At 43.2% G+C, this 25820-nt stretch overlaps 1 protein-coding gene across 1 annotated transcript in view; it reads right to left on the reverse strand.

The window, feature by feature from the left end:
- The window catches only part of DTNBP1 (dystrobrevin binding protein 1), a 516522-nt gene that overhangs the window by 253222 nt on the left and 237480 nt on the right, over positions 1-25820 (reverse strand). The window contains exon 7 of the mRNA XM_085607033.1: positions 5460-5482. Within this exon, the coding sequence (XP_085463159.1) occupies positions 5460-5482 (23 nt within the window). The remainder of the gene's footprint in view (positions 1-5459; positions 5483-25820) is intronic.

Here is a 25820-nt window from a genome sequence, read left to right on the forward strand (position 1 = left end):
ACATTAAGTTCTTTTTTGTAAGCCCCTCGCAAAATGGTACAGAAATGGACAAACGGCTACAGTCAAAATCAATGAGCATATCTGGAAACATTCAAATGTATTAATCTTTAGAAACATCTGAGGTGCAAATGTTAGGTAGGTACTTTTTGGTGCTAAATGGATGTTATAATTAACACCAGGCATAAGCTGGGTGCAAAGGTTCTTCCAACATGACCCAGATGATAAAAGGATAGCCTAGCTAATTAGATTCACAGAGCACGGACTGGCTCTTGGCTTAGACACTATTGGTCTGAAACTGATAGTCAAGAAAGTAAACGATTTGATAACGACTTGCATCCACAACCCTACCCTAATTGGTTTGCTGGGCAAACATATACCCACTTAGTCAAGAGGCAAATCAAAATGTACACTCATATCATTGATACTAGCAAAATCAGTCATTACCACACACTGGAAAGCTGTTAGTCCAGCAACGTTCAGTGAATGGCAAGAGAAAATGTTTAAAGTTATTTTCAAGGACTCCATATATGCAGAAATGTTAGGCAAATCTGAATGCATTTTGGTTCAGTTGATCTACCGGGAACAATCAGGCTCAGTTTAGTTCAGAATCAACTTTCTAAGATTCAATGCTGGAAAGCTAGGGGACAAGGGTGAGATTAGTGCATTTTTAAAGGTGGGATATTATTTAGGAGTCGTAACAAGCAAAATAAATTTTTACTCTAAGTATGTTGCAATGTTTATAATCAAATTGTTTTGTTTTTGTTTACCGATTGTTGTCAGTTGCCTATCAATTGATTTCTTTGTATTCACGGGGTAAATAATGTACAGAGGAAACACATATTCTCTGCTAACTCTAGCCTTGAACACTGGATCACATGTTTGACTAATCTAGCGTAGACTAAGAAAATTACTAGATGGGGATGCAATAGGAGGCCCACATTCACAAGAAATACTCGACCAGTTTTGTGAATTTGCAATAATATTGTCATTAAGTTATTTTACTTGGAGTTAGCTGTACCTTTGGTCCTTGAAAGAGCCCACAAGCAAAATTAATATATTATGTGGTTTTTTGAGAGTTTGTTTAAAATATCTGTATTAGTTTTAGGACTCTTTATTGGTTATGGTAATTTGTGTGAACAAAATTTACTCTACTGCTAGGTTCACATAAGTGGATGTTACTTTAGATGCCCTACTGTAGTTGCTTTCCAACCTGCATACAAATTGCTTTTTCTTCAGGAAATAACCTGGGTACATTGCCGTTCCTTTGAATCATGTCGAAGTGCTTAACATTAAGAGGTCTCTGTACCTAAAATATGATACATGTTTGAAAGAAAAGAAAATCACTGTCACCTTTTACCGAGATACTGGGTCAGCCCAGACATATTCTCGAGATACAGGAGACATACCCTCAAACAGAGTCAGCAGTAAGACCTTCCACGTTGCCTCTCCCTAATCTCTTTATTACCTGCAAACCCACAACTGAAGAGTTTCGGGGCTTCACTAGGCGCCAGTTATCTCCATTGAGTTGGATTGGCAAAGCAGTTTTGGATGTTAGATACTACAGCTATTCATATCTCATAGAAGGCTTGGCCAAAAGAAAAAAATGACCCACTATGACCAAACTGGAGCCTTCTGTACCAATTAACTACAAACCAGAATGTATCTTCCTTTTACTAAACATGTTAAATCCTCAGCCACAAAAGCCTGCCGAAAACTAATTACAATAAAGGATCAGCAGCTAAGTTGTAAATGACAATTATGAATCATGAGCGGTCACGTCAATTGGCATACTAAAAGTGTCATGTTTTTAAACCATATGATCCATTAGAGGAACAGAGTACAATCAGTACACTTTATTCAAACTTAATTTAAGGCGTTGCCATTTCAGGATACATGTCTTGAAGAGCTTTACAAACTAAATGCACTTCTTACTCAAAAGTGACAATTATCAAACAGAAATGCTAGCATGATTTGAGGATATTTCACACAAAGACATACACCAACCACCTCTATTCGCAGGTGTTTACCCTGCATTAATATCTCCATTTTTTACCCCTCTCTTATCCACATACCTTTAAAAAAAGTTTTGTTTTTTCCTCACTTCCACGTTGCTGCTGAACAGCGGCAGGTGGTAGCTTTTTTGGGCGGGAGCAGAAAGCAACCCAGATTTTAACGCGGATTTCTAAGATTTACTTATTTTTCCTCCACTTGTTAAGGGGGTGGCCCCTTCCCCATATCCCTATTCCCTTTTGATACACAGCCTTCGCCTTTTCCTTTCTGCAAATGCTGAATTTGACTATGTTGTACATTGTAGTCTGCACAATATCCATCAGCACTAAGAATGGTACATAAAGGCCTCATACCTAACATGATTGCTTCTTAATTAACTTTTGATGCTTTTAAAAGACTACAGAAAACATAGTAAAAGACAAATAGCAGAAGATAGTCTGCATGATGAACAAAAAGAGAAGTTACAGCTTAATGTACTTGCTGTCACTAAAGATTTTAGTCCCTTTCCATTTCGGTAAAGCAATTGTTCTACTTTCCCCATATATTTCAGCACTAGGATGAAGAGCAAGCAAGCTGGCGCAATGACAGTACAAGTCAAAACAAAGTCATACGAAGGGTGGACTACTCTATATGCTTGGTGAAAGGCAGAGCTTCAGACCGTTAGAATACTTTCCAAAGGCCATGTCTTGGTGCTGGAAGAGAACGAAGTACTGCAATAAGGATGAGCGTTGGTAACTTGCCATATAGTGGGATAACCTGTTCTGGTGAACGGCATGAGCTGGTCTATAGTTTTGAGATTTTTCAAAACAAGGCATTGCAAAGCTTTTTTTTTTACAAAATGTCGATTTGGGCCCCAACCTATACATCTTCAATGACCAATGAAGTGACTTTAGGACCAGCGTAATGTGGTCCTATAAACTTAGACCAACAAAACTTATTTTTAGGCTTTCTGAAAGGCAGAGAAGGAAATGGAAGCAACTGGTCATGCGATCTATATTAACTATGAATTACCTACGGCCACAAACAGATCACTCCACCAAGTAAACTTGCCTGAAAGGCAATGGCTAGCGTAAGACAATGGAATGAGAGGAGCTCAGGTACTGTTACTGGGTAGAAGTAGATGCAAAATGAAGTGGATATGTAATCTGACAGTTTTCTCTGAAATCTCTGGAGTCTCTGTACAGATACCAAAAAAGCAGTAGGGAGGATATAGCATTTACAGCTTCCTCCAAAGGACACATTGACTCAACACGCTGTCTTGCAGCTAAACAACATAGAAAACAGTCTACACAGCATACCAAAGACCAGAGTTATGGGGAACCGCATGGAATTTTACCTGCCTCCCAACCAGGGACAGAGGTAAACACACTTATGTACCTGAACTAGAATGAGCTGCCACCAATAGAAGGTGACCACCGCCACCCTTGAGTGCTGCTGGTCAATCTCATTAAAACATGGATATGCCAATTGTCCCGTTTACTTGTGAAAAAATGCAGTGCATATCCCAAAAAAAGTTAAACAGATTCAACGTGGCATAAAGTTCCCAGCAACACTCAACAATTCAGCCAAAGAGGATGTCCCTGAAATGCCCTTTCTAAACAATGCTTTGACATCCATTTATGTATCTGTGAGCCTTCTTTTTTTCTGGCTTTGAATGGAAAACAAGATGCCAGAGGGGAAAAAAACTTTGGAAGAACACAGAAATGTGTAAATACACTATAAGGGTATGGACTAGCTTGCCATACCCACAGTGTTCTATGCAGCCTTGAACAATGCCCCAAGTTAACAAGGCCTATTCACAAGTGGTAGAAACAAGTTGACCTTCAAATATTAACAAGGTGTGCACTTAACTAAAGCCCCCGTTGCCTTTTGTTTCACCCCTGTTACTGGGACATGTCAATAAAGACTTTACAGTCCCTCTATATACAATTTTAACAGATTCAGTCCCTCTCACGTGACTAATAACAATGCCTTCCCCTTTAAATTCAAAGTACATACCACAGTCCTAGTAACAAAAAGCTCTAAAGATGTCATGGTCAGCCCGGCTATAACCAGTTCAGTAATGCAACATGCCACCAGTGCAGGTGAGAAGTTAGTGTCCTTTTGTTATGAACGATTCAAAGGATAGGATTAAGTGAAGTAGATCCTCAAATTGCATCCCACCAAGGGGATGCTCCATGTGTCACAGTTTTAGTTCCTTAGTTCAAGGTAGTGACAACAAACCCCCTGATTTTTCTTTTCCTGTAGGGCAAACGGTATAGTGTTCTTGATTTTTTAGAAGTATCACTTGTTCTGGGCTATGAGTGAGGCACAAAAGCTGGCTCACTTCAAACCCGGGCTATACAGGTAGGCTTATGCTGGGCTTTAAGACATGGAAGAAATTAAGGATTCCCAGCACCCACTTGTCTGATGTTAATTCAGCTAAGGATATAGCATGAGCCATAGCAGCATGGACTGCCAACATGGGAACCACTTTGCAGCAGTTTCAGGGAGCCTCCATGTTCACTCCTCAAACATAATGCATACATACAGAGAAATGTACCAGCTAAAGAATTGTAGCACACTCAACAAGTAATTCAGAGCTGGCACAGAGGGAAAAACAGAGGCATGCCCCTGAGAATTGCGAGAAAGGATCAACTGGACAGCATAATCCACCATCCTTGAGTGTCTGCATTCAGTTATACAAGAATGGACCTGACATACATTGACCTGTGTTTATAAGAATTTATATCCTACTGGACTGTTTTTTGACACAGTATGTATGCTATGATATTTTCTGTGCACTCCTTAATCATGAATATGTACAATTAATTTGATCAAATAATCTATATCAGTGTATACACTTGGTAATTTAGATTGATTCATTTGAATATGCCCGTTACTTCAGATTAATTCATTTAAAATCCGTATACTATGTGGATATTAAGCTTAATTCTATTTGTCATTAATTGAACAAACTATTTGTCATTAATTGAACAAACAATTCATTCCTTGTCCTCCAAAAATTATTTTTTGAATGACTCCCTTTATAGGTCTTCATCTTCACTTTGCCAATACCCAAGCTCGCAATTGGTTACTAGGTTGCCCTTTTCTTTGAAACAACGTTATTCACATCACACTTGTATGCATGTAATTTTCTTGCTCAGTTGTTGGTGCAGGTCTTTTGTCAAGACGGTCAATTTCTGTTAATAGATTTGCACTAGCAGGCCATACATGCATAATTTAAAAATGTAACACAAAAGGTACACAATCTTCAAGCAAAGGTATTTTCCACATAAGAGTAACCAATGTGAACCAGAACTGTGTTATATATTAAGTGATCACAATTTCAATAAAGTCAAATAAATGTCATCGAGATGCAGAGACTATCAATTATAGGACAAGGTTTTAAACTAATGTTGGGAGAAAATATAGGATCATCATTAAAAACAAAGGATACATTAAATTACCTTTGAAAGTCTCTAGCTCCTTCCTGTAACAAATAAAATAAAAAACGAATATTTTAGAACGTGCTTTTCACAAATGATAAATTATCACTGCGTTGATAAAGACCAAAAATAGTTTAGTCAAGCTGGTACACAAATACCCTGTAAAATGCACAGAATGGCAGAATAGGAGTGCATTTAATGTGAACACTCGTGGTTTTCACACTAATTTATAATTTTGACAAATTTCTTGTACTGTAAATTAAAATCACCTCAACATTTACCTCGACACCTAAATGAATGACTGTTTAGTTGCACAACTTAATAAGAACTGCTCAGTATGTTCTACTGACAACCACCGGACTCATTTTTTTACTATGTGTCTTGAAATGTTAGATTTTACTCCATGGCCTTACCTTTCTTGTAAATGTCTGGTCAATCTGCTTCAATATGGATGCCATCAACCCCACATGGTACTAAAACCAAAATTACATATTTTTAGACCTTATTACTGCAGACTGCACTACTGACAATCTACCTTTCAGGCACTCCTTGAGATGTTTGATGTTTTCATACTGTTGACTCTCCTAAACATCTAGCCGATTTGGTGATTTTCGAAACTGGTTTATTTTTATGTGATACTATGAACTGTATTTTTCCTCTATACTATCATCTCTATTTGAGAGCCAGTAAGTGACCATGTGATTATTGCGGTAACCTTGAAATTTAAGGTATGCCGCATTTTTAAAAAAAGTTGGCTCGTGGAACACATACGCTTATAGGGAATGATTCAAAAAGGGCCACCGCACTCGTGGTAGAGGCCCAGCAGTCATGGTCTTCCTTGTGCCCCTATTCACTCCCCATCGCTTCTCCCCAACCGGCTTCCTCCACCCAGTTCATCGTCTGCCCTCCCATTTGCAGTACCACCCAGTTAAATTGCTGCTGGTATTCCTCAAAAGTAATTTCTCACACTTAAATTATTTTTTATTATTGACCGATCGAAAGTGGCGCTCATGGATTGTACTCAGTCGTATCTAACAGGGAGTCCCTATGGGATAGCAGAGCATGGCAGGGTTATAGGTATTTATAAAACTGTGATTGTTGAAGAGTGAATTCCACCTGTAGTTTGCCTGAAATGACTTCATATGGGACCCCTGCCACATGTCCCCCAGCTTGGAAAGGCCTATTAAATTCCATTTGCTGAATCACTCTAATTGGGAGACCGGTCTTAGCCAACAGTCCATCCAGAACGAGGTTTCAAGAGTGATCCTTCTTTCTCATCCAGTCCAGTGTAGGGCTGTCCTCCAGAACAGGAACACCACCTTGGTAAGTTGGGAAAGGGAGCGAGGAACGAGCTACCTGTAAGCCATGCACATGATAGCGTCAACGCCCATGAAAGCTACAGCGGTCTCTGCCCATCCACCATTAAATAAGTTATTCAGGACCATTAGCTTGTAAGCCTAGTAAGACATGCACGTTTTCTACCGCCAAACTCCCTTCGTAGGTAGATTGCATGCATCTACCAAACTCCATACGGGGGACCCGATTGGCCCATAGGAAGAACGGCACCCTAGCTTGAACCTCAGCAAACCACTGCTGGGGAATCATGAACAGGAAATTTTGGAGGACATATAGAAATCTCGTCAGGACCATTAAAGAGCACAGATCATTCTAGATTGGTAAACAGCAGGTGGGTCCATCTCACAAAATACCGCGTGAGGTCAAGGGACCAAGAGAGGGTCGGAAGCAAACATATGTGAATCCCTAAGTATTGGAAACTCAACCTGTGAATGGGAGCCTTAGACTGCCATGACACAGCATCAGTGTGTCAAGTAAGGGGAGAGATTTAGCCGAATTGACTAGCAGACCCGAGGTCTGCCCATATAGGTTTTGGTTCCGGAAAAGTTGTCATCCAGTGGTGTCGGGCGGGATATGAAGAGCAGCACATCATCTCCATAAAAAGCAATGCCGCCCTCAGGTCCTTTCCCAAGTGAAATTCCCACACCTGTGCATCGCATCTGTCCCATGTCACCAGGTGGAATACAAAGGGGGATAGTGGACAACCTTGTCTGTTGCCACACTGGATAGGTAAAGTGCAGGAGAGTAGCCCATTTACGTGCCCCTGAGGTTTAGGACAGGTGAATGGGAGCCAAATACCAGACGAGTCATACCTCCATTAGAAAATACCAGTCAAGGGAATTTAAGGCCTTTTCAAGGTTAATAAATATTAGGGCACTAGAGCCGACGAGGTGATGTTGATGCACCAGGGTCGCGTAAACCCTGCGAAAACAATGCCTGGTGCGTCGCTGAGGTATGAAGCCACACATTGGTCTAGGTGAACCAACATTGGCAAGACTGTAAGGAGCCTATTAACCAGTACATTGGCGTCTAGTTTAATTTCACGATTAATGAGGGAAATAGGGCGGTAGTCGGAGCAGTCATCTGGGGGTCATCTTGCTTTATGTAATGTGCCCAAATCCAAGCCCTCCGGGAAGAAGCACTTCACAATTGCCTCATTAGACATGGACATTAAGAGAGGTAGGAGTGTTTCCAGAATTTCTGTTAGTATTCGATCGGGAAACCATCCGGTCCAGGAGTTTTACTTGAGCTCATATCTTGAATGGCCTCTTCCAACTCTTCCAGTGAAAGGGGTCTGTCTAGTTCCCTCCTTATGGGCACAGTCAGAGTTTACAAGGGTGAGTCTGCAATCACAGGCGCAGACTTATGCTTTGCATAGAGAGATTGATAACAATTGGCAAAGGTGGCTGCAATTGCTTGAACTCCCACCGCTCTCCACTGGAGGAACTCAGTATGCCAGGGATCACCCTGTCGGTAGCCCTGTGGGTCACCAACCAATAAAGTAGTTTACTGAATCTGTTATGTCATTCACAGGTGTGACTAGTGGATGCGATCCATCACTGGCACGCCTCCTTGAGGCAGACGTGTCTCAGGGATGCTAGGTCTATCTCCAACTGGCGACTTTCGGTTTCACTCATTGCAGGTTCCTGCTACAGACAAACAATATGGGCCTCTAGATCAGTTATTTGTTGTTGTTTGCGCTCCTCCCACACCCAGAGGTGGCACCTCTCCACTTCCCACATACAAGCCTTACCTGGCGTCCACAGAATCCCTGGAAACTACACTGACCCTTCGTTGGGGGTCTAAATAGGCACTCAATTCCTGCAAAAGAAAGCAAACTAACTCTGAATAAGCCATGCGTTCAGTTGCCCGACTTGGGACCCGCAATGCGGAGAACTACCAGCAAGTGATCCGAGATTCCCCTGGGCAGGATATATGCACCTGTCGTATGGCGCAAATCCGTGGTCGGCACAAAAAGGACATCAATATGGGAGATCATTTTGTGGGTAGAGGAGGTACAAGTATATTCCCTCACTGTGGTTCCAGATGCCCCAGGCGTCACAGAGTATGAGGTATGGTGTCCATGTCTCAATGTTCGACTCAAACCCATGGGCTGTCCCCGAGACCCTTGAGGAATCCACCTGTGGTAACATCATTGCATTGAAGTCTCCCCCTACAAGAGTGATCCCATGTAGGAGACGGAGCAAAACCGACCTCGCCACTACCAGTGTAGACCATGACAACTGAGGAGGCACATGCATGCTAATCCGATTGTAGGCTTGCCCTGTCATCGTCCCTTCAATCACAATTTACCGTCCCTGGCTATCCGAATCTACACGGAAAACAACCATGGGTAGTCACTTATGTACATGGACCGCCACCCCCCGGGGGAAGCCTCTGGAGTAACTTGCATGGGACAAGATCTGAAACATATCTGGTCCAGGAATGACACTTAATGTCCAACATATGAGTTTCCTGCAACAGCAAGACATCTGTGTAGCATCTCGCAAACCCTAGGACTGCCACGTTTGATACCCCCATTCAGCCCGTTGACATTCCATGTTGTGCTTTTAAGGCTATACATAATTAGGCATAAGGTGAGGTCTGCAAGGCATGGCGGTAAGTAGGATCCCTCCCAGGTCCCAATCGTGCAACCACCCACTCCTCTCCGTCAATGGAGACCTGTATAAGCAAGTGTTATCAGAGTACATCACGATGTGCGCTTGCATAGCTATGTCAACTGAAGCCAATGGAAGTGAACCACCTCCCACTTAAAACCCCCAAAAGTCCCCTCTCCCCAAAGTTCCAACCAAAAAGCATTCATCTCCCCCCAAAAAAGGAACACATAACCAGTTAAAACAACTGAGGCTACAATATCTAATCCGACCCCTCGGGATGAGAGTGGTGTAAAGCAATACTGTGTTTCTGGCAGGGCATATGGCTCAAGTTAGGGAACTAACTCAACTACATATAAGCGTTCTTTTGGGGTCAATGATTCCGGCCATGCTTCAGGATCCTCCCTCAGGAGCCGCTGGTGTGTCTCTGGATGCCAGGTCTTGCCCGGGACATCTGCCAGTAACAGACCGCTTGACTGAGTTTCTTTCTCATGTCCAGGATCAAAGCGGAGGGGTTCAAATGACTCTCTAGGAGTCTCTCGCTGCCTGCAGGATCCCCTGCATTCATTGTGGCCTCTGGCTTACGCCTTTGCTGGACTTCCATTTCCTTGAACTGGCTGTTCCTGAGGTGGGAGGGAGTTGCATCTGATGTAGTGCTGTTCCCTTGCCCATTTCCAGGCCGCCTAGGGGAATCAAAGAAGAAGGATTTATGTCTGAATAACCCTGAGTTTGATAGAAAACAGAGGCGCATATTGCTGTTTCATCACCCTAAACTTTAATTTGGCAGCATCAAAGGATTTGTGTTGCAGCTGTACATGGCAGGAATAGTCTGGGAATATCAGCATCCTATAGAATTGGCACAGTACCGTCTCTCTCCCTCTGGGGGCCCTGTGGATCATGTCTCGATCCCTGTAGTTCAGGACTTGGATGATCATGGTGCAAGGGTGAGCGCTCAGCAGGGGGTTCACCATCAGAGATCTGTACACCCATTCAACAACAAAGCAATTTGAGAGTTTCGCCTTATGCGCCCACATGGTAATCCACTGACCGAGGAATTGCTCTAAGAAGGCCCAGTCCTATCCCATGGGGAAACCTATGAAGTGCAGATTGCTCCTCCGTGCTTGGTATTCTGTATTTTACGTGCAGCCTTCCAGAAACTAGAAAACAATGGCCTGCGTGCCTCCTTGGGTCAGAGGACAGTGTCCTCCAGATTGGAAATATGCCCCACAGCCCCCGATACCCTATTCACGGTATTGCGTGGATCCTGCTGCAGTAAAGCAACATCAAACATGACCTCAACCAATCTTGGTCTCCAGCAACGAGCGTGAGGCATGAATGGCCTGAAGGATGGTATTAGTGTCTGTAGGGTCAGTGCACAGTGATGTCACAGTTGCATCTGGTGGCAGAGCAGTGAACTTGTTAATCTTTGTTTGTGCTTGATGCAGAGGGAGTATTTCCCACTCCACAGCTGCTCACTGGGCCACTGAGCCCCAGAGCTCCCCCACCTCAGGCATCCCCTGTATACAGTAGTAGATCCAGAACTGGATCTACAGGGGGGCAACTCCTCCCCACCGAGAATGGGAGGCTACAACGCCTCTAGAGGACCCCCTCTACTCCTGTTTGCGTTGAAGTGTGGTTTGACCTGCTTGCCATTAGACCACCACCAGTCCCGTGCAGCACAAGCTGTAAAGCCAATCACCGGAAGGGGCCCCAGTAGTCAATACCCACCTCAGGCCAACAGCTCTGCCTGCTGGCACCTTCAGAGCCTGGGTGGCCTCCAAAGCCCCGTCTGCCTCCTCTGTGCCCCTATTTGGGCTTAATTGGCCTCACACTACAGCCCGGGTAACGGTGTGGGCTCTTGTGTATCTTTCCAAAGCTGTGGGCCCCACTCCACATTAGGGTCGTGTAATCACCACCATCAGTCCATGTCTCCTCGGCCACGAGGGAGGCAAGTAAAAGACACAGCACACAACCTTTGAGGTTCATCGGGGCTTTGGCCCCTGCACAATGGTGCACTGCCTCCAGTGTCTGGGGCACGCCCTACCGCCCCCGGCCAGGAATTTCAGCTGTACCCGGGTAGCCCCAAGGCCACGGTGGCACTCTGCCACCCCCTGCCTCCAATGCCAATCTCGCCATCGTCTCACAGGCATAACCACAGTACCGGAGGTCCAGGGACCAGTTGCCGGTTACAGGACAACTCTGGGAACGCCATCTCTGCAGTCTTCTCAGCAGGGTCCTCACTTCGCCAGGCTGCATGCTACCTCGTAGTCACTATTTTATGAGCCATCAGCTTGTCTGAAGTAACGTATATGCATGAGCAGAAGGTCAGTGGCAAATCACCATGTGTCACAGTGACTTTCTCTTTGTGTTATTGAGGTAGGGAGGCCAGAATAGTAATTACTTGCAATCTGCATTAAGCAATAGGGTGAAAGGTCACCCAATATATGTGTAGTCGGCCTCTGGAGGGGAAGTTGTGGCTCCTGATGTTTATCAGTAGGATACCAGTGCCGGGTACAGGACGACTCTGGAGCCACCATCTCTGCTCTTCTCAGTAGAGTCCTCACTTCACCGGGCCACGTGTTACCTGGCAGTCACTATTTTAAGAGCCATCAGCTCATCTGCGTCCTGCAAGTGCCAGATCCCACCCAGAAACATCCGGAAAACTCCCTGGTGCTCGTCTTCCATCTGGCACTGAATGTTTTGCCAGAAACCAGGATAAAGTTTGATATTGGTCCCGGGGAACCGGGAGCTCACTCTGGGACATCTGCCATCCTGGCCTGCTCCCTCCTGTGAGATTTTTAACCCTGCAAAATTTGCCAAGTTATTAAGGATGGAACGCCTGGACTTGAGTGAGTGGTCGATGAAACATCAAATCACAAATTTCATGGAATTTTCATGGAAAACCTATAGTACCATATCAGCCAAGAAGTCTGGTTACCGACCAGCCCAGGAATTATAAGTGACTTGGAATGAAAACCTTCATGTTTTACTGCAGTTTTTAATTTTTTTAATCTTGGATTTTGTCTATTGAAATTTTAATTTGATAATAAACGAAACGGTTATATTTGTTGCAAGTATACAAAGGCTGATTTGACATTTTTGAGAAAAGACACAAGAAAGGAATTTCGCCTTTGCACAATAAAATATCCAATTACAGAAACTAATTTATGTGGATCTCGCCCTTTCAGAAGCAATTATTACTTCATCTTCAAGCATTCTTAATAACTTGGTTCTGCATATCTTTCTCCAATTATTGCACTGAGCTCGCAATGGTGAATGTTTGTTTTGCATGTATTGCCCTGATTAACAAAGGCCTTCAAATTAATAGGCTTGTTGCTATGCCTCCAGAAATTAAGAAGGATGCCCAAACCTTATATACAGTTTATTCCTCTGAATTTTAAGCAATGTGCCATTTCATATTATGCTCACGTTAAGCTTTGTCCTCGGCTGGTTGGTGGCAGTCTAAGCAGTATATGTGAATGTAACTGGTTGTTTCAGTTGTTATGTTATGCAGATTTGTAGTGTGCACTATCACACAGGTGAGTATCCTGGGGCTGAATTTGTAGGTTTGAAGTTCTCATATATGAAAAGCAGCTCAGCTGACCTGTGACTGACTTTTTTGGCCTCCAGGGCCGGACTGGCCGTAGCGGGCACTGGGCGTTTCCCCGGTAGACCGCCAGGTTGAGGGCTGGTTTTGGTCTCCTGGGGGCCGTTTTTGTTACCGGGGGCCAGCAATATCGGACCCCTGTAACACAATCGTCCGGAACCGGCACTAGTAAACAGCTCCCCGCCCCCCACCCTCCCCGAGCTGTTTGCCAGGGCTGGTTTCGGTTCCCAGTCCAGCCCTGCTGGCCTCCCTGTCTTTTTACCTCATTATGGCAGACAGCGAACCTATTGAGTGTTCTCCATGTTTTTCAAAGTTCCACTCATGCATGTAAGTGGGTATACGCAAAGTGTATCATCACCAGTAGTAGAGGATACCTGCTGCATCAGTGGATTGTTGAACTCCACAGCACCTTCGTCAGCTGGAGTGGGGGGCGATGTACAGGACTGGGGACACACAAGCAGAGTGCATCAGCAGACCTACCAGTGCCCTGTCGCAGCCGCACTGGTTAGGTTTCTTTGTAAGCTGTGCAGACCAGCCAATTAACACAGTGCCATTGTGTGTCACACAAAACAAACCCCCTTCACATGATCACCCAGTGAAGAACAGATATCACAGGGTGACAGGCAAGGCGAGCTGAAAAGCCCTACACCGAGTGAGTGTCCATCAAGTGGTGTGAAAACACCGAGAACATCATGAGCAGCCTTGACAACGTTTTTTAAGGGAGGAGAAAGGAGGTCAATGGGACAGGGGACTGGGACAGTAGTGACTGTCAGGCAGTTCTCGGCATGAAGCCCAGCCTCCTCCAAAGCCACACCCGCTTCTCACACGGCAAATGGTACTTTGAAGTTGGCAGTACTGCTGTAATTCAATGTACAACTGCTTCACAGGGGTTGCAGTCCACAGGCCTATTCTTCTTGCCGATAATCGACCTCTTTCGGACTACAACCCCCAGAGTGATTCCCAGGGCTGGTTTCATATGCTATGCAATGCACAGTAACGTACATGCATAAGCAGAAGGTCAGCGGCAAATCACCATTTGTCACAGTGACTTTTTCATTGTGTTTCTGAGATAGGGAGACCAGATTAGTCAATACTTCCTATTCGCATTTAGCCAAGGATGAAAGGTCACCCACTATATGTGTAGTCCGCCTCTGGAGGGGTAATTGTGGCTCCCGGTGGAATCAGTAGGATACCAGTGTTAAACTTTCAGGCCCTTGCTCAGTGGCTGCTTACTACACAGTTAATTTGCTGGATCGAACTTCATACAGAAGGGGCCACATGTTTAAAAATAGCATTTTGCGATTACCAAATATCCGAGTCTGGTAGCTCAGTGGAATAATGCGTCCACTGCAGGGGTCTCAGTTCGACCTCAAGGTCACAATGTCAAATCCCGGTGGGTCCACTCAGCTTTCATCCATCTGAGATTGGTAAAATTAGTACCATTGAGTTGGGTAACAATAAACATCTGTTATACGTGCGCTTTACAAATACACTTTTTCCCCCGGAGTTCTATATAGCGCGAACTTGATCCAAAAGTATCATGTATCAGAGCGCTTTATATGAGCACCAGTTGTGTTACACAAGGAATCAGTCCTTTTTGTTAGGCACGGGGAGATCAAGTGATATACCCAGAATCACAGAATGTTCAGCAGCCTTGCTGAGACTCGAGCCTGTTTCCCCAGATTTGAGGTTGACCGCCCTAGCCGTTAGACCACATCCTCTCTTTATGTTAAATAGTGATTTTTACCGAATCGCTATTTGGTAATCACAAAATGCTATGTATGGAAGGAATCGCAAAAGATTTAGCGATTCCTTAATACTACCTAATAGCGAATTGGTAAACAGCAAATTGCTATTATGGTAATATAACTTAATTCGTTCTAATGGCCAAAAGGCCCATAGGTCCAAATGGTTTGACATTAGCTAATTTGCAATGACCTAATTGGTAATTGCAAATTAGCGAATGGAAATCCAAGGGTGTCCGGGACCCCCTGAAGCACCCCAAAATAAATGAATATGAACATGTAATGCGTACACATGCCCTAGGGGCATGTGTGTGCAACATGGCACTTTGAAAAATGCAGGTTTGTGCATTTTTCAAAGTTTGCACTTGGTTACCATTGACTTAAAGTCGATGGTAATCGCATTTTCCTAAATGCACAATTTGCATTTGGAAATTGCTTCATATGTGTGCAAACGGAATCGCAAATTGTGGTTCCCTATTTGCATTCTCAATTTTAGGTAATGGCAAAAAATTGCGTTTACCTAAATTTGCGACTGCAAAGCCTTTCATACATCATGAAAGGCTATTTTGCATTCTCAAACAGACAAATTTTTAGATTCGCATCGTTTGTGAATACAAAATTGTTTCATACATGTAGCCCATTGTCTTGCATAGTTTTCAGTCTAGTTGTAGATTCTGTGGAAGCATCAACCAACTCAATGTGATGTAAAACAACAACAGCCCAAAATGCCAGCCACCTACACAATTCATTTGAGTGCACACATGAGCAGGTATTTGGATTTCTTATAGAACATTCAGTACTCATCTGTGTTCCCCTTTTCATTTCCCTTTCACGTGATCTCTCTCTAACCCTTTCTCCCTATATTGATCTTTTCAGGGCCCAAGTCCATGTACGAGTAGCTCTTTTAGACCAGTGTTTTTCTTTGCATTCTGGGATTTGAAGTTCTGATTATATATTTTTTATAATGAGATGAGTGAGACTGCATATCCCAGACTGCAAAGAAAAATATCTGCACTGCAAGTATGAAACGTGCACTTTGCATCTCTTGTCTCACACATGCACTTTTGTTTCTCTATCGGCTCTTCTGTCTGTCCTCTACGCTCCCTGCTTCCTTCTCTTTTTTTCATTCACTCTACCCTCGTCTGTTTAATATATAGCTCCTCCAGCACCAGTCAGTAGTGTAAGCAGAGGCCCAGATACAAACAACACTTGTCAAAGACTTTTTTGTTTTGCTTCAGTATGGGACGAAGGGAGACCGGAACAGTAATTTCCTAATATTCATAACTGGTAAATGTGTGCTCTCTGCAGCACTGGGATCCTGTTAGAATCTACATGGAATACACAGCACTGGGTTCATATGTAAGAATCACACACACTTTCCGAGGAATGTCAAAGAGAGAAGGGTGTGCTTGTGTCATATTATTCCATTTAAATTGTATTGTGTCACTGATATTGCAAACCTTATATAGCACTTAACACCCCTATGTGGGGTGCTGAGGCCCTTGCCTAAATGTAGGGTGTGTTTGGAAGTCTGTAGTCTTGGTTTTGGTCCTGTGTGGGAAGTGCTTCCGTGTTGTTCGTGAGGACCACCTGGGTGTGGTTATCGTGTTATGGCATACAGTGCTTAGCAATGTGATGATGGATGAAAAAGTCCGAGAGATAGATGGGCAGTTTATGGCGTTTAACACGCCGAGGGCTTCGAGTTGCTCTCCAGGGGCCTTTATGGAGTTTCATATGACCGTAGCCCACATAGCTGCAGCGCTGACAGGGCAATGGGTGGTACAAGCTGCAGTGGTCTCCTGATAAGGGCCCTTGCACTTATTTGTTTACAAATTAAGCACGGAGTATAAGGAAATTATTATGCAGGCTGTATGAACTATATTTCGGATGGATACCCTATCTAACCACAATGAGTACCTTAGTTAAGTCAAGAGACAGCACATGTGTCTCAGGCGAGACCTAAAAAGTCAGAAGAAATACACAAAACACGTTTTTCTGTGCATGATCACCAACACACTGACCAACACAATGACCATCTCGTCTCTCTCGCTCGTAGCAATCCTCATTTTTTCCATGCTTCCTTGCCGATTTCGGCGACAAAATCATAGGTAATGTCAGAAAACACGCTTTAGCTTTTTAAAATGTATATTTACGTTTTCCAGCTCAAGGCTGCTCCCCCCCCCCCCCCTTTTCAATTAAATCAACGGCGATGGTCATTGGTCAACTTAGTTTTATCACCTACAGACCAGGTTCATCTGCCAAAAAGACAAACAATAAAATGCACCTAAACAGGTCTAGTCGCTGAAACTGATAACGCAGAACAGGAGCCACTTTACAAACAGCCTCTCTGTTATGGCTGGGCGTGACTGCATTAGCTAAGATTGTTCAATCACATTACTGCTAAAGCGTGTCAGGTCAGTAAATGACGCTATTTATAGAATTGACTGATAGCTAAGCAGCAAATGGATTGGATTATATTTCAACATCTAGCAAAATAAATTGCTTCCATTGAGATTTTTTTTTTATTTTTTAAGTCTACGTAAGCCTACTTGCTGAACTAAATCCCTTCAAACAGCTCCAGAGAGATGATGGCATTTAATAAACTGCAAAGATTTTGTGTCACACTTGTGACATTCTTAAAAATGATCGCCTGCATCGAGAAAATTAGCCCTCACGGCTTGCAGGGAGCCAAGCATCTGTTTGATTGGAATTTCTTTACTCAGAGCCAGCCTTGCACCTTCTTTAACACACAATAATATGTCCTCACAGATAAAAGCGATGAAAGACACAGGAAATATCCTGCACTCGCTGGAGTAGGTTGAGGGCCAAAATTAAGGCTTTGTTACAAGTAACATCATTTTTGACTGGTATTCCAATTTAACTGATGCCGGGGGCATGTCTAACTCCACAATAGTTGGGGGTGGGGAAGTCAATACTCCAGATTACAGGTTTTTTGGGTAATACTATAGAGGAATTAGCGTTCCCGCCCTGATTTCATCCTTGTTTTACCCTGTATGTTACCCAGAGATCTCAGTTGCTACAACCACCCAATGTCTTTGGCTGAAATACTCCACTTAAAATCCCAAAGTGGATGGCCATATCAGTATCATCAACACACTTAAAACGAGGTCTACTGCTTTGGGTGAAAATAAAAAATACCCCACTATTTTGTAGGAAAATTCAGCACTAAATTTCCTCCACCAGGCTAGCCCAACGGAGGTGAAAACTCCTCTGGCTGATTCTACGGATTTAGCATTTCCTCCAGAAACTGGAGGGTTTTCCATTATTGCCAACATCTAAATCAGGCCCTTTGTCATAACTTCCTCATGAACAATCTTCCACTGGGGACCAGAAACAGAACACTGGTAGTAAAACAATGGAGCGGAGGGATCACACTGCGCAACCTTGGACCAGCTGCATTTGACCACAACCATCTGCTCTAAACCCCAAAGGAACAATGGGCCAAACTGGTCATGGTCTGGGGTTTGGACAACCCACTCCTGTAAAATTGGAACTCAACAGCAATCCTAGGTTCACAAAAACGTTAATTCCACTCACTTGTGACAGCGCACACTTCAAGCCTTCTCCCCTTATTTTTATTGAGTATGTAGTTCTTCACGTGAATAAGGCACAGATGTTCCTCGGTTACTGTATTTCTACCGCAAATTTTACCCTTTGTTAAAACACTTTATTAACAATGTGCACAACCATACGCTTAAATAAAAAATATGCTGAACGAAAAATTTGTCGTAGGTAATCTAAATGTTGGAGGCCTGCCTTTGAATAAGGTGCTGAATTAATTTAGCCTGTCGATGCCATCTTCAATGGAAAAAAAAATGCATTAACACTGAAAGGCCTGTTTTCCCATTGAATAGTTGTTTGTGCAAGATGTTTTCCTCTCTTTGCTGCAGATGTTACAACTACAGAAGCCTACTGTTAGCTAGTGAATAGACACTTATTTTGTATCAGACAAATGATAGGGTTCCCACCGGGAGGAACGAAAATGACATGAAGGATGATTCATGGGAAGAAGTTTTTGGGCCACAGGAAAACAATGTTGTAACTTTCCAAGGACAAACGTCTGAAAGTTTATTATGTTCTGATGAGAGATTGGGGAGTCGGCTTATTGCCAGGAGTTGCTGATATTCTATTGGTGGATGAAGAAGACGAAAGAAAACAATGTTGCAACATAGAATTTGTGTTTTTTAATTTTTATTATTAGTTTGTATTCCTAGACTATGGCGGATTCCTTAACCGACATTCAGGAAGGATACTTGTGTCTGATGTTCTAGAGTTCTCTACATGAGAGGTTATTTAGCCTAATTTTATTTTTCTGCTGATTTGTGACTGTGAATAACTTCCAGTCTGATTTGCGAAAGCTTTATGCTTGCACATTGATCTCTCTCTCTTATCAGAACTCTTATCTTGGTTTCTGAACTGACACCTTTTTCTCTCTTAATACAAAATTTATTTAGAATAGGGAGTTTTTAGTTGTGGAACACACTTGTTATTATTAAGATTTCAACTGTGATCTTAACAAACATTTTGTTTTATTTCGATTGATGGAATATATTAACTTTTATTGCTCAAATCTTAAGAGTTATGCCAAATGAATAAATAGATGAAAAACTAAAAGATCTGATACTAAAATTATTTAAATCACAGTAACTCTTTATTGACTGAATTTACAATCTTTTATGATTTATTGTTATGTAGATGTTTGCGCCTCATTTTTCAATGTCAACTAACAAAGGTCAATAAGACCACTAGCGGGAGGTGTTTATTGATTATACTGAGATACAGAAAACCCTGCTCCCTCAGTGTCAACGGTTAGCACCTTCGTGTACCTCATAATAAGCCACCTAAACGTGCAGTTAACAGTGGATGTCTCCCTCTACAACTGTAGCAAAAAAGCAAGATGGAATTCCTGCTAATAGAACCAGAGCACAAAATAACCACTCACTGACTCGTCTCTGGGCTAAAAATCCGTTCCGCTCGCGGAAATTGCGATAATTTGACATTTTTGCGTTCCGCGGAGAGCGCGAAAATGTCAAAATTTCCGCAATCCGCATTTTACCGGAAATATTTTGGTTGCTCGCGCTGTAAAATAATACATTCTCGCGTGTGCGCGATCGCCTTACCTGAATCCCCGCGTTCGCCGACAAGTTTTCCCGATCCGGTCGCGTTCTCCACGAGATGTTGGATTGTTGGTAGCCATTTGCGCTGTCTCGCGACAGTTCGTGCCCGCAGTAACGTCATTCGTTGCGCGATCACGTCTTTCTTCTCGCGATCATGCACCGCGAGACAAGTGAAAACAAGATGGCCGCGCCCGCGAGCAACCGCATGGGTAAGTTGGCGAGCCGCGACCACGCAGAAAATACCGCAAACGGGCGGGAAAAAAACTTCTGCATCTTCGCAATATTTCCGCGTGTTTGAGAAATTTTTAACATTTTCGCGATAATTTGCGAAAGTGAATTTCGCAAATTCCGCCCACCCCTAATTTACACTCAACATAGAAATCAGCGTACATCTGATGATCCTGGGATTAATGGACTCTAAACTGTTTTATTTACATCGCACATTAAGAAAATTCTTGCTTCCTATGCGCAGAAGCCATTATTTATGCCGTCTAACAGAATTTCTGTCATTTATCATTATACATGACAAGCAACTCATCTAGTTCAAAACATTGCTACCAGACTTTTATTTGACCTTCAATGCAGTCACAATATCACATATTTATTTACTTATTAAGGGTGTCTTGTAGAGAACAATTTTTACCCCTTGATAGTCTCTCACCGATATAGACTTTCAGTTTAAGTAGCAAACAAACAAATACGTGCATAGTGTGAAAAAACAAGTCTTCCACAGTTTATGAATCTTCGAAAGGCATAGTTCTCCCAGTATGTATGAAGGAACAGAGTTCCATTCCGTGCCAGCCTGGGCTAGCTAAAATAGGCTATTTAAAAAAAATATATATATATTCTTGTTTGATATAGGAGTTCAATGTGTTAGAAACCTAAAAAATTACCTACTAATGATTGAGGGGTTTTGGGTATAAAAAAACAAACAAACAAGGCAGACCGATTTGAAGCAAATCCTTTCAGACACTGATAACCTGAGAGCTGAAATAAGGAGGGAGAAGCAGGATCAATTTTCTTAAGTCTGTGGAGAATTCAAGCATCAGTATTCAGTATATAAAGAGGTCTACTGAACTGCTTTATTGGCATGCCTAAATAAAGGGAATATACAGATACCGCTTGAATGCCTGCTCATCAGCCCCTACTTCATAGTCAAATGTTTGTGTATCATACATAGGGCAACAAACATGAACAACCAGAACCGTGACAGCCACAACACCAACAAAACACAAATTTACAGGCCGGCAGCCCATCGCCCTACTACTCCCAGGAACTTTGGAAGCTGCCAACTCACACACCAGGAAGGAACCTGCTTAATCTGACCACATTCCGTTAGCTTCTGAGGGCCTACCCATTGAAGGTAGCCTTCAACGTTACCAGATAATGAGTGGACTATAAAAGCGAAATATATTGGAAAAACTAGAACATCCCTGGATCCAATCCATATTCCACAGACATCTCAAAAATATATAACATGCAAACTGGTGTGCGTTTTGGCTTTTCACCCCACATTCTTTTTTTAGACTCTTCAAATTATCCTCAGACAGAGATAATCAAGACTTGTCTATGCTTAATCCTCTCGAAGAATCTTGCTGCGGAACCGACATGTAGCAGTTGGGGTGTGGAGTTTACATTGTCCCACACTAGGAACATGCTGATTTGTGTTTGGGAAAAGACGTTTCAATCTCTGCTTTGTCCAACAGACACATGGACATTACATTAAGAGAAGGGGCCAGCCTGTGGATCTGCAGACATTTCGCAGTGGGGCAAACACAGAAACTCTCGATGCCGGTGTTTACCATGCAATGATTGTTTTTATTTTTTAAATACAATACGTGCTCCCCATCCTTCAAGTCCCCGCTCCTCACCATGCCCACAGGCATTTTGCCAACTCCAACTGCAGCACTGTTAAATTTGGCGCTGCTGTGCAGGGGGTGAAATGTCAGCACAAATTCTGCATATTAAACCTGTGGCACTGTGGTTCAGGCAGGCTGAAAGATACCCCTTTTGAAAAGCATAGAGAGAGACTGACTAGCTAGGAGCGTTTGAATGGACTTCATGCTGAGACTGACGAGAGTGATGGAATCCTGAGTTGTCCCCACGTAAAGCATTTCTTCAGTTTGGCTCAGGACAGGCGATGCGCTCCTGCTGGCTTGGAGAGGGTGGGTGCAGAAACGGCCTGAGCTACAGACTTTGGAACTGGGAAGCCAGGTTTGAGATCTGGCATCTGCTCAACGTCCTATGATTCCGAAGAGTCTAAACAAATGACATTCTGCCCACGGCTTAAAAAAAAAAAAAAGAAGAATGTGACCATGTCTAATGTAATCTGGTGCTCATGTAAAGTGTTCCAGTGCTCTTGGGCTGAGTTAACGCTATGTAAACAAAGCCCACAAAAAGTACCAGCCTGCCATTAAATCAAGTATTCCTATATTTTCCATCCTTTCCCAAAGGAGCCCGAAGAGAGAACACCGCTTCATGGAGCTCTCCTCCCACTAACAGATAAGAGCCTGGAAGCACTTACTTGTGACAGTGGCTTGGGTCCTTAGCCAAAAGGTAGTGCGGACATGCTTCGGTCATGGCAGTCCATCCTGCTATGCCAGCAGCTCCCAGGGAAAATGCCAGAGAGTCAGAATGGTCAGAGAGGCCCTGTGCCCCTCCCATTGCACTTTGCTCTCACTGGGCCTGCAATGACTAATTTTGTCAGGAGACTCAAGCAGGTTGGGATGCTTTGAGCACAATACCATTTATTCAGTAGCTGTGTGGAAGTGCCTGTGAGGGGCCTGTGATTATTTAGGAGGCAATTCGGAGGGATTCGCTGCAGCACAGATGAGCCGCATAAAACAGATTTCGAACCTTCAAGCACATGTTTACCTTTTAGTGGATCAAAGTAACAGTAAAGCATCTCAAAACCACCAGGAGATTGAGCCAGAGCCTTTAGTGTAGCTTGGCAAGTAGCATTAGCTACAAATCAACTATGCACACACTGCATCCGAACAGAAAGCTCAGAGAGTCTGCTTGGGACCTCTCCCTCTTTCCAGATCTTCATTCATGTCCCATCTCAGCCAGACAGTCAATAAAACTTCAAATGGACTGTCATTTAGTCAAGGCACTTAGAGCAACTACCTCATTTTATCAATGGTTCGAGGCAGCATGCACTACCGGCGGCAGCATAAAGTTGCAGGAAGCTAGACCTGCTAGTGGTATGAGTTATCTATAGAAAATGTGCATGATGTGTCTATGTATGACTGCAAGGTCTGTGAATGTGTATACAGCTCTAGAAAGTGAGTGCCACATCAGAGGATTTTTGTAGAGTATGCAAGTGTCATTGCAGGGTCTGCAGCGTGTGTATGTGAATTTCCTCAGGGGAGGAAGTGTTTGTGTGTGAGCATGTCTGTGTCTGCAGTAAGTCAGCAGAATGACTCCGTGTAAGGAAACGGGTCATTAGTTGTGTGGCCTGCAAAAGTAATGAGTCCACATTTGCCCTCCACTGGGAGCCAAACACCCCCATTGTAGCGGTTGACACTCTCAGGGTAGCGCAGCAGAGTAGTCCAAGGCCTACTCAAGGGAGATTGGTGTGGGCTAGTAATAACCATTCACTGGCATGCAATAATATCACTCAATAAATAATTGTTCAGTCTGTACGTTTTCTTTAGAAATGTAAAAGTACTTTTATTACACACACACTACTCAATACTATGCAGTAATTTACAAATATACATAAGGCTTATGGAAATACTCTTTGATAACACTGCGTAATAACCTCTAACCCCCTTTAAGGAGTCAAGATCAACAAACCCCATGCCAAAAACCCATCATTTTAGGAGTAAATGCAATAATCAACAAGCATTTGCAATGCAATAGGTCTCGCATTTGTGAAAGTTAGAGCTATTGCTGTTGTAGAGTTGAAGAAGAATACAAGTCAAGAATATGAGAAAAACACTCTGACTTTTACTATCGACGTTTCATTGTCTTAAGAGACTGGTCAGGACTTGTGTCTGCGTGCATCAGTACGTTTTTTCTCGCTTACACTTACCATGCTGGGGATCTGGTCCAGGATGAAACATGCACCCATGGTGGCCGTATCAGGTGAGCACCGCGACTGGGACAGCCTTTGCCATTATTTCCTCCCACTCTGACCAAATGCTTGATGTGCCAACCCTATAGCATAGCCCTCATGTTTGTTTTGTATACAAGCTGGAGCTTTAAAACGGGTAAGCAAGTACACCGCCTGCCATACCAGCACACAATTTTCCCCAGATGCACTGTGGGAAATGCAGTGCATAATTACGCTCACTTCAGTTGAAAGTAGGATCTTTCATTTGGTCATTCAAGTAAAAATATCATCTCCCATATATTTGCTGAGAAGGATCCTAGCACTTCAGCATCTACCTCAGGCACGGAACTCAAAAGAGCTTTCAAGTTACTGAGACATAACTACTGCAGTGCTAGATACAAGGGATGAACTCTGTTCCAATTTAAAGAAATGATCTCATATCACACCAGCCCTCAAAGAAGCGCACTGGCTTCCGGTGGCCAATAGTCCAAACATTTTGACACCATTTTCAAAGCCTGGAAGAAGAAGCACAAATTGCAGCCCGCCTTCCCGAAATACAGCACTGAAATGCAATCTGGGGTCCAATAATGTACATTTCTCGTTCAGACCGGACACCGTTTACCCTGCAGGTACTTAAATGTCTACCTTCTTACTAGTTCTCTACCCGCTGAAGATCAGATCGGAGATGTTCACTTAAAAGCGATCCTTAACTTAAGTCACTATTATCGATTTGAGCGGGCGGAGCTATTAGTTATGCCGTGTGTGCAGTGGCACCAGGGTCCAGAGGCCCAAGGTTGCCACTGAACTCTAATTATTGCTTTAGTTTACTACCGGCACAACAGCTAAGAGCCCATTTTCCTTCGTGGCACTAGGGCCCATAGCACCCTTGCTAAGCATGGGGAATTAATCACTAATAACTGCCCTCTGCCTATACCACCATGAGCGCAAAAAATGGCACAAGACACCACTTTACAAAACAAGAGCATAAATAAGCGATTCAGGGGTGAATACATAAGAAAATCAGAACAAGCGAGTACAATGGGAAGACTAGAGTTGTAAAAGATTTAGCAAAAATCAGTGAAGTCTAACAGCCTGAATTTACTGACTGGTTGACAGCAGTTACGGATGTATCTTTCGAGATGCAGCTTAGGGACAGTCTAACATTTCGTTGAACTTTACATCAATATAAAACTATTAAAATGATCTGCACCGTCACTTTTACTAAATGCCTCTCTGGTGACAAACACAAATTTGAAGCGAAGGGCAGATGTTGCATCCAAGTACTGAAGGTCTAATTTCAGTTGGAAAAAACCTGTAGTTTACTGCCATGCCAAAGAGCAACGAGTACAGAATAGGTAGAAGGTTTCTCCACTGGATGCAAACATACTTCATTTATGCTGCTGTCAGAAAAATTTGCAGCGATACAACACAGGCCGGATTCACATACATTCTCAAAGCTTCCTCATAAGGTAGTATCACACACACTGCCTATTCTCATTAGAATCAAGAAAAAGTATGTCGGTTTGACCTCAATAAGTCCGCTCGTCTAAAGTAACTTGAGCCATAGAGACGCCGTCTCTACGGCCCAAGTTACCTTAGACGAGCTGATTATCCTGAGAATAGACAGGAGTTGGGGATTGTTTACTAGTACTGTCCATGACTGGGACATTCTGGAAAGATTTACCCTACATCTAAATACACACTTGATGCAACGGAATCTGTAAGGAGATTTGATAACTTACAGGTGTTTTATGTCTTTTAGCCTTGAAAAAGTCCACGAGGACGAAACACGTGTCGGCTGTGGTGTTTTGGATTATATTGTCTGTGACTCTGACTTTGAAGTAAAAGAAGAACTAAACAAGTG

This window comes from Triturus cristatus, chromosome 5_2, assembly GCF_964204655.1.
Source record: "Triturus cristatus chromosome 5_2, aTriCri1.1, whole genome shotgun sequence".
NCBI lineage: Eukaryota > Metazoa > Chordata > Amphibia > Caudata > Salamandridae > Triturus > Triturus cristatus.